This window comes from Myotis davidii, unplaced genomic scaffold (assembly GCF_000327345.1).
Source record: "Myotis davidii unplaced genomic scaffold, ASM32734v1 scaffold708, whole genome shotgun sequence".
Classification (NCBI taxonomy): Eukaryota; Metazoa; Chordata; class Mammalia; order Chiroptera; family Vespertilionidae; genus Myotis; species Myotis davidii.
In genome coordinates, this window is record NW_006298797.1 from 75334 (window position 1) to 86067 (window position 10734).

At 42.2% G+C, this 10734-nt stretch overlaps 1 protein-coding gene across 1 annotated transcript in view; it reads right to left on the reverse strand.

The window, feature by feature from the left end:
* Window positions 1–6504: 6504 nt before the first annotated feature.
* Window positions 6505–10734, reverse strand: part of ZNF454 (zinc finger protein 454) — a 73739-nt gene continuing 69509 nt past the window's right edge. The window contains 1 exon segment of the mRNA XM_006779383.2: window positions 6505–8041. Coding sequence (XP_006779446.2) covers window positions 6708–8041 — 1334 coding nt within the window. The 3' untranslated portion in view covers window positions 6505–6707.

The window sequence follows — 10734 nt, forward strand, 5'->3', positions numbered from 1 at the left end:
TGCGGGTTTAGGGCATGAGGCTGGGACCTTGTGGTTGTGTGCTGGGGAAGGGGACAGGCACCCGTTAGCTGCCAGCTCCCAGTGATAATTCTCTTGGCAACCATTCATTTTGCTAGGGGGTGGGAACCACAACTGCCACTCCCTGTAACATCATTGCTAGAGGGCGGAGCCACAGAAACTACAGCCAAAGCCCCATCTGATGCTCACAGCTGCTGCTGTGATTTTGACTCATGCAGACATGGCCACGGCCTGTTAATGCTTCCACAGGTATAAGTAATACAGAAAAGCTTCAAATGTACAGGTGCTCAGAAAAATGAAAAGTTTTTGGTGACTAATCTTGGAGACTGACTAAATACTTATTACTATCCCTACAAAAAGACTAACAATTTAACGACAGGGCCCAGGTGTTAAATCTGTTTTGCCAAGTTAACAGGAAATGCTCTCTCTTCTCACTTTGTTAGGCCTCTTGAAAGTCTGAGCCTGCATGAAATACAAGAGGAAAGAAACAAGTTACTAGGCCAGCTATTAGAGGCCAGAGTTTTTCTACCTGACAGTGGAGGGTGGAAACCTCCAGTAAGGTCAGAGGCCATCAAAATCTCTCACATAAAGTTTTGTGAACCCAACTAGCAGGGTCAATAACACTACCTGGATAATTGTGTCGCCACTTCCAGTTAGGGAAGACCCATCGTGGGAAGAGACTTTGAGCTGTGGACAAATTCCACAGCCAGCTTAGGCAAGATTGCCATAGGATGTCTCAGGGGGCTAAGGGGTCATAGGCAATCCCAAATAATACTCTGTGATAGAGCTAGGGAACATTAGGGATGCTCATTCTCCCTCAGCTACCAATATCTCCCTCTGATTAAGAGGATAAAAGGTTTTTAGGTTTTTCTCCCTGAAGATAATAGGTAATACAATCCTCATTCACTGCACCTCAAAAGAAACTCCTTTGGGTGAATACTCAACTGGCAAAAAGCTTACTCTAGATTTTATTTTTTCAATAAAAGGGCTGTCTGTGAAAGGGTGAGGACTACGCCCTCCACCTTGCCCCAGGGTAAAGGCTATGCCCTCCATCTTACCTTGGCCATGTGTTCAGCAAGGCTTCTTCCCGGAAGCCAAGCCGCTGCTGGCCACGCCCAGGATTTCTCTGGACTGGCCAATGATAGTCAAGGGAAGTGCATGCCATCACTATGACCACATCCTGTGTAATGAGACACCAACTCGCGCCTGGCCAATCGGCAGGGCCCACAGTCCTTTCTCCTCCCCTTACCCCAACCCCCTATAAAACCTCTCTCCACACAGAGTTTTCCCTCTCTCTGCCACTGCTTCTGTGCCAGTAAGGGGGGGGGCCAGGGGAGCCAAACCTAGGTTTGAAATAAATGACTCTTTGCTTTTGCATCAGACTCGCTGGCTCCCTGGTGGGCCCTTGGGAATCTTGAAATCTGGGCACAACATCTGCCTTTAAAGTGCTAATACCTGCTCCCCAAGAACCCTCATCTGAGCCATCTCTTGGAATGCAGATTTCTGGAAGGAGCTATCTAAGCCAATCAATTTAACTTAATTCACCTGTGACTTGCTACACCAGTGAGTTTTGTTACATGATATGTTTCTAGAAGTTAAGGAATGTGTTTGCCAATCTAGGAAATGCTAATTGCTTACTTTTAGTTTTTCTCCCTACCTGAGAACTCCAGAATTTGGCAGTTCTTAATGAATGAATCCTGGCAATATGTTTCTTTGCATAAATTCAATAAGAACAGTCTTCACTTGTGGTATATTAAGACTTTAACTAAAATGCTATGTCTGAGATAGATATGCCTGGACTCTGGATGTCAGCAGAAAGTTTAAGGGATTGAGATTGACTTCCAAAGCCCCCACAGCAGAAATGGTCCATTACCTTCCTTGGTCACGTGATTTCCTGGTAAGAAACAAAGGTTGCTTCCCTGAAAGATGGCAAGAAAGGAACTTCAAGACATTTTTGGATCCTCAAGGACTTGAGGAATTTACACAGACCTACAGATATCACAGACAAAACCTGATGGTAACTGTAGTGTGGCTTCTTTGTCCTGAGGAACTCATTAAAGGTCAATCTAAAGATTCCTTGTGAAAAATCCCAGCAAAGCAGACTTGAAAGAGCACGTGTGATTGATTTGATCAATTACTATTCTTATTGTCACTTCTGCTCCAGTCTGGTTAGTCTTCAGCAAAGGGAAATGCAGTCTTCAGTTTTCTGTGAAAAGGGAAAGTGCACACACAAACCAAAGGGGAGCTGACATATAGAGAGAAGTCCCCTCCCCTAGTCCATGATATGGGAAGCTGCCTATTGTCTTCTCTAGCAGAAACGGTGGAAAAAGGAGCCCGGGAGGCTGGTGACCCTTGAAGCCCTGGCAAAGGTCAGGGCTATGCACCCACTGTTTAGTCAAGACAATGGTAGCTGAAGCAACTTCCCCACCAGATAGTCATGTAAATCCTTACTGATAAGATTGTCTGTTACTGGAACTTGCCTGCCTAAGGGCTTTGGGTGTATCCCAAACTCAATAAAATGATGGCAAGGCGTGAGCACAAGCGGAGTCCATCCTCTTGGGATGGGCTCTCGCCTGGCCCCCCAATTTCCAAATTATCTCGTCTCTTTTTATTTGTGTGCAGCCCCTCTTCCAGATCCTGAACCCTGAACCACGAAAGCTGTGAGGGAACATACACATCTACACACGATTGGACCGTTCTCGTGTAAATGAGAACTCCAAATCCTCACAATTTGATTGGTCCAAAAAGCACTGTCCTGATTAGCCCAAACAGAGTTGCTCTAATTGGTTGGTGAAGATGCTAATGAGGATATAGCTGCACAGCTCCAACTGGATAGGTAAAGTCTCAATCCTATTGGTTGAAATAGGATTCCAGGAACTCCTTTATAAGAGTTGGCTCAGCTGACAGGAACATAATGCAGATCAATAGCTTAGTGCCAGAGGCAAGTAGTGTAGTACAGGCTTCTCTCTTAAGTGTGGCTTGCATGAAAGGCCCCTTTTAGCAACAGCTGCCAGTCTGTTTATAAATTTGAGCCCAGTTAGCCATTAGAGCCCTTTTCAACAGGTACATTTATTTTCCGGATCAACAAAACCTTCCTTAAATCTTCAAGAGGGGATGGTAGAAACAGCCTCATATAAATTGTGAGGATTAAGTGACTCACTATACATGTTACAGAAGAGCAAAGAAATACCAAGCACACTTCCTGGAGAAAGGGAAGAACCCATTTATTAGCACTAGTGGATTCCGGGAATAATTTCCAAATCAGAGTGAAGTAACACGCAGAGGCTTCACTTTTTATAACCTTCTGGGGTCGTCTTGCAGATGTGGTTCTGCCCCCTTTTGTGGCTTACAGGAAGGCCCCCAGGTGTCGATGATCCTCATACACAGGGTGCTTACAACAGTACCTGGCACAAGGTATGCCCTTAAATGTTAACTGTTCTCCCCAGCAATGTAGCTGGAACACTATGGTTTCTGGGGTCAGGCAGGTTTGGATGGCCATGTGTGGACCTAGGTACAGATTGGTCATAACAATATAAAAACACTTGGAAGCACAAGTCTGGCATGTTTTAGTTAGATCTGATTAGGTAAGCAGGCAGCACAAATGCAACTTGTACATCTTAGAACACTGTGTACTTTCCTCATTATTTTCAGAAAGACACACTAAAAAATACTTTTTATGGCAACAATTTTTAAGAATAGTGATACGTTGTGTACAGGGTAACACATAAAACAGGGAGGATATGGCTGCATGACCAAATCCTGGAACTTGCAGAGAATGGCCATTTGCACAACTGAGAAGTTATTGAGTGATGGGGAAAATCAAGCTTTGTATTTCTTTTCCCTTCACAAACTGGTATAAAAATATTAAAAGTAAAAATATTACTGCAAATATATTTAGCAGGTGTTGAGATCAGCCAAGAAACTGGGAACCCTCCCACTGCAGGTGAGAGAATTTTGTTTCCATACTGTCCTGCTGGCTAATCCAATGCTTTAAGGGAGGAAAGCACCAAGTGCAAAGGAAAAAAGGAAAGGAGAATTAGGCAGCTTGAGGCTACCTATTCTTAAATTCATGTTTAAGGGAATTGTCTTCTTAACTTAAGGCATGCATGCAGTTTGGGGCTATTTTATTTCAAGACTTGGGGCTCAAGCACAGTAACCTGTGAAACCAAGCCTGATGCAAGGTCAGGGTGCTATTTTAAAAGCAGTTGCTGAATATGAAGGAAGGTAACATCTTAGAGAGATTCCACTGTCAAAGTTAGGCAAACTCAGGTGGACTAGGTGCAAAATCAATCAGCTGGAGATGAGTTAAGACCTAACAAGAGAGAAGGATTAAAGGAATTTAAAAGGGAAAACTTGGAGCAATTTTTTTTTCTCCTTGAGAGCAGGCAATTTCAGTGGCTGTTCATGGGAGTCCATTGTCACTGAAGAATGTAATAAAGTCTAGATGCTATTTCTCTACTCAAATGGTTCCCCAGGCCGAATGCAATTTGCACTTCCAATGGGTTTGCCCACTTGGCAACTCCAAAGTACATGAGGAGAGTACTGTAAGAGGTGGACCAAGGTCCATTTCTCTGGCTCATAGCTTAGCTACAGTCTAGGTGATGGGGTGTGGAGATTGGCTCACATATAAGTCCAGCACTTCCTCTGCCACATGCACATATTCATCATCTGGAAATGGCATAGTCGCAGGTGTGCTGGGAAGTCTTCTGAACTATGTGGGGCCGGGAGTAGTGGGGGATAGGCTGGATGTACTGAGAACTGCACACCACCAGCCCAGACTCAGTAACCCTGAAGGGTGGATCCCAGTGGTCCCCACCTTTGTCCATCAGAGTCTATGTGGCCAGTCAGCAAGGCTAGAAAAGTGAGGTACAGAATGAATTGTTCTTAGGAATCTCTAATGTGTAGGGAGTAACTGGGCTGGGGGTAGGGTAAAGTCCCTCTCAATAATTGCTGAAATCTTGTCTAACACTTTGCAAATCAGTTGGTAGAGAAGGTAACTGAGGAACTCTACCTCAAAGTTCTTGAAAATGCATTTCTAGGGATAAGCCAAAAAGTGATGCTTGGGAAGGTCAGACTGCCCAGGCAGAGAGCATACTACTTAGGATTCAAAAAGTACAGAAGAGCAGTGCAATATTCTAGTTGTAACAAATTCTAATGCAGGGGCCACTGAGCACTGTTCAGCTGAAGGAAAGAGAGTGGGTCGGAGCCTTTTGAGAATTGGCTGTGGGGCTCCAACTTCTCATGTAGGTTGCACATCAGGAAATTACAAGTCACAGAAGTGGAGGTAAACTAAAATACCACCAGGTGGTTGATATTTGTCCCACCTGAGGTTAAGCATGCCCTGCCTGCTGTGTGTAGAGTAACTGCAGTACAAACAATTGGAGAATGTTTGCAAAGACTAAGCCCATACTTTGGGTATCAGCCCAGGGTCAGAGTCAAACTGAGGCCCAGAGGAACTGGGTAACACAAGAATCTTTATTAATCTCTGAAACCCCAGGCATAACTTCTAAGTTCTAAGTTCTGAAAGCTGAATTTGGGTGCAATATCCAGAATCATGGACTGTGTGTGAGGTTAGATCACTATACTCCCCAAGAACAAATGGGCTGATAATAAGTGGCGTGATGTTACCAGTCAGGGGTTGCTAAATCAAAAGAGGGACACACCACTCAAATGAACTGTCCAGGAAAGAAAAGACAGAAAGACAGTTAGTGGACACACAGACCAGGGAGATCAGACAAAAGATGGTTTGAAGCACAGTTTAAGTAAGTCCTGGGCTGATGCATGAGTAGTAGTAAATATACTTTCTTTACTCTAGGTGTCTCTTATATAAGAGAATCAAATAGAGGGAAATGCTAGCAGACCATTTTCTTACCTTTTTGTTCCTTTGCTTTTTAAAAATTTTTTTTAAATATATTTTATTGATTTTTCACAGAGAGGAAGGGAAGAGGGATAGAGAGTTAGAAACATCGATGAGAGAGAAACATCAATCAGCTGCCTCCTGCACATCTCCTACTGGGGATGTGCCCACAACCCAGGTACATGCCCTTGACCAGAATTGAACCTGGGACCTTTCAGTCCACAGGCCGATGCTCTATCCACTGAGCCAAACCGGTTTTGGCCCTTTGCTTTATAAAATTAACTTACAATTCTATAATTTCTTTTAATAATGAAAATGTAAATTTGATCAACAAATTTCTATGTTGTTAATGAAGCTCCATTTTGCTTCTGATACTTGGTAATTCAGACTAATTACACAGCACTGCTATTCCGTTGAGGCAGTTCTTGAACCATGAGGAGTGTTTGACATTCTAAAACTATCAAAACCCACAATACTGTAAAGCAGTAGTTCTCAACCTACTGGCCTTTTAAATACAGTTCCTCGTGTTGTGACCCAACCATAAAATTATTTTTGTTGCTACTTCATAACTGTAGTGTTGCTACTGTTATGAATCGTAATGTAAATATCTGATATGCAGGATGGTCTTAGGCGACCCCTGTGAAAGGGTCGTTGGACCGCCAAAGGGGTCGTGACCCACAGGTTGACAACCGCTCCTGTAAAGCTTGACTCTCAGTAAATAAAATGACTATCTTAATATAAACTTTCATGATTATTTTCTAGAATGGATTCTCTCAAATTCAATTATTCATATACTCAGGCTCAAAGCCCTTCCTCATAAACTGCAATCATATCACTTTTCTCCAAAATGATGTTTCTGATGCTGAATGAGGTTTGCAGTCTGGTTGAAGGCTTTCCCACATTTATTACATTTGTAGGGTTTCTCTCCTGTGTGAATCCTCTGATGTTGAGTAAGGTGTGTGCTTCGGATAAAGGCTTTCCCACAGATTTTACATTTGTAAGGTTTTTCCCTAGTATGAATTCTTCTATGTTGAGTAAGGGCTGAATGGTCACTGAAGGCTTTCTCACATATATTACATGTATAAGGCTTTTCCCCAGTATGAATTCTCTGATGTTGAGCTAGGGCTGATTGGTCCCTAAAGGCTTTCTCACACAAACCACATCTGTAAGGTTTTTCTCCAGTATGAATTTTCCGATGTCGAGCAAAGGATGAATTATCTCTGAAAGCTTTCCCACACTCATTACACTTATAAGGTTTCTCTCCAGTATGAATTCTCTGATGTTCGGTAAGGGAAGAGTTCACCCTGAAGGCCTTTCCACATTCATTACATTCAAAGGGCTTCTCTCCAGTGTGAATTCTCTGATGCTGAAGAAAACTTGTACTCTGGTTGAAGGCTTTCCCACATTCATTACATTTATAGGGTTTCTCTCCACTATGAATATTCTGATGTTTGGTAAGATGTGCCCTGCACACAAAGGCTTTGTCACATATATTACATTTAAAAGGTTTCTCTCCTGTATGTATTCTATGATGGTGGGCTAGGTGTATATTTCGGATAAAAGCTTTTCCACATAAGTTGCATTCAAAAGGTTTCTCTCCAGTGTGAATTTTCTGATGATAAGTAAGTGAGGAGCTCACTGAGAAGGCCTTGCCACATTCCTTACATTCATATGGTTTCTCACCAGTGTGAATTCTTTGGTGATGGATAAGGTGTGTACTCTGGTGAAAGGCTTTCCCACATTCTCTACATTTGTACCGTTTCTCTCTAATAAGAGGTTTTGGATTTGAATTAAGTTTTTCAGTATGAATTTTCTGATGTTTATTAAGAGTTGAACTCTTAGTGAAAACTTTTCCACACTCACTACATTCAAAGGCATTTTTGCTAGATTGAAATACCTGACTTTGAATAAAAGATGATCTCATGATGCAGCGATTCCCAGATCTCTCACATTCCTGGTCACTACCCACAGATGAGATTTTCTGGTGAGTGAGTACCATTTTCTGCAATTTTATCTCCTGGACTCCATGCTGCCATTCCAGTAGGCTATCATATTTCCAGTGACTATTGCTAGTGAATCTTTCCTTTATCATCCACTGATCCAATTCTTCTTCAGGAATATCTGCCTTGAGAGTAGATTTCTTATTCACAGGGAGAGTCATCCAGTCTGAAAGACATCAAAAATAAAAATGTCTGTTTTATCCTAGTGAAACGTCTAGTTGGGGTAAGATGATGAGCCTGTTTACAATGCTAATAAAAAGGTTGCAGTTTTGAAGATTTCCTGAAGAAAGGAAAGAGGAGGAGAGGTGAACAGAGGACAAAGCAGAAAGGGGTTGATCTAATGTATAATGCATTGAGCAGGAGACCTTGGGAGCTTGACTTCAGAAGTCACAGGCCTGGGTGGGGACCTTGAGTATAAGTTATTTTATTTGTGATTACAGAGAAGTTACCAGACTTTCTGAGCCACAGAAAAACCTGTACAGACCAAACTATGCTAACAGATAAGAATAAATTACCTTGTTTATTTTAGTGATATGGTCTTGAATTAATACAGATGTAAACTTAAGAAACCATTCAAACTAAGCAGAAAAAATTCAACTCCAGAGTAACTACTAAAATCGATATTTTACTGTTTTATACACTCATTTTAGCATTCAGATGGATAATAAAAAGGCTATGATTAAGGCTGTGTGAAGGACCTCCTACTATTGGTGAGGAAGCAATGTCTTCAAATTTATATGAACGATGTAACATCTATATGAAAACCAGGAACAAACCTGAAAATCTGCCAGAATATACCCACTACATCTCTAACGGCAAGGCCCTGAATCCAGGGAAGAGGGAATACTAGTCACTAGAATGAAAATCTGCTACTGGGATAGGAGCCATGGTCCCATGAATTATCTGACAAAGTAATTCCTCTCTCCAAATACAAACTTCCCAATTATACTGTCTCACTTACTTTCATTCATGGGTTCCTTTGTATTTACAGAGTTCTGAATGGAATATTAGTTTTGCATATGTTTTGGTGAATATCTGTCTTTCATGTTAAGTTTATTTAAAACGCTGTGATAAGATATGCAATAATAAGGACTAGCTACTAAACACACATGATGCAGATTACTGGGAAGTGCTATCAAGAACAAGCCTCCCTCATTACTTTTTTTCCCCTAATTAATCCAGAAAATCTACAAAGAGCTATAATAAAAATAAATAAATAAATAAATAAATAAATTCTTTGAAACATATCTGAAAAAGAAAGTTAAATAGATGCACTTTATGGCTAAATATCTGGGTGAGCTTAGAATAATGTATCCTTGCTCAAAACAAAGAATGGTCAAAGTTAAACACCAACATTGCCAAATTTCAAAATCTTAAGGACTGACTTGCACCTCCGGATCTGATAGAGTAACCTGGGACAGACAAATATTCCTTAGAAAACTACTGGAAAATCTGAAGTGAAAATAAAAAATTATGTCTAAAGGCATATGTCACTTGAGGCCAACTTGATAGTCTAATTTTGTGGAGAGAAGGGAAATACAGAGATGTGATCCCAAAACTTAGTGCAGTGGTTCTCAACCTGTGGGTCGTGACCCCTTTGGTGGTCAAACGACCTTTCACAGAGGTCGCCTAAGGCCATCCTGCATATCAGATATTTACATTACGATTCATAACAGTAGCAATATTACAGTTAAGAAGGAGCAACGAAAATAATTTTATGGTTGGGTCACAACATGAGGAACTGTATTTAAAGGGCCAGAAGGTTGGGAACTACTGACTTAGTGGTTTTTATCTCACAGAATGTGCTGAATTCTTATGCTTCTCAGGGCAAGAGACTAAAGTTAAACAGAGATTAAGAATTTCCTATAGAGAAACCAAGATGGCGGCATAGGTAAACAACGGAGATTGCTGCCTCGCACAACCACTTCAAAGATACAACTAAAAGAGAGAATGGACATCATCCAGAACCACAGGAAAGCTGCCTGAGTGGAAATTCTACAACTAGAAGGAAAGAGGAAAGCATACTGAGACTCAGAGGAGGTGCAGTGTGAAAGTAAAATACAAAGGTGCGGAGGTGCATGTGGAGAGGGCTGGTGGCTGAGGACACGGTTGTCTTTTTCAAATGGGAGGGAATCTCAAGCTCTGAGCTCCAGTTCCGGGCGAGTCTCTGGGGACCCAGACTCATACGGGAGAAACAGGACTATCTGGCATCAGTCAGAACTCGAGGGCAGCTTTCTTTCAGAGGTGCTCGCAGCATTGCCTGGACACTGAAAAGCAGGGCCTCTGAGGGCAGGACTGAGAGCAGCCATAACTGCTCACTCCACCCTGTTGATCCCCTGGGACCCTGCCACCCCCCAAGCCGTGCAGGGAGACTTTTGCATGTGAAAGGCCCAGCCCTTTGCAATCTGAAAGTTACTTAACAAACTACAGCTGGCCCAAGGCCCCAAGGCAGCTGCATTCCTTCACAGCTGGCTTCTGCTGGGTAGCCTCAGGCAGAGGCTAGATTAGCACCTCCTTAGAGATCCATTCTCCCACACAGAAACAGCTGATTCTCACAGCCAATTGGCCTGGAGGTCAATCCTTCCCAGTGTTACGTACAACAATCAAGGCTTAATTAGAACAAGACTGTGCACAAAGCCCACAAGGGGTTGCACCAAGAGTGTCTACCTCAGGTAATTGGGACACTTTGCACAGAAAGGTACTCTATCGACACAGCGAAGCATAAAAAATGCCAAGACAAAGAAACAGGACACAAATGACAGAATTGGAGGAAAGCAAACTGCTGGATATAGAGTTCAAAACCACACTTTTAAGGTCTTCAAAGAACTGTCTAGAAGCCTCCGATAAACTTAATAATGT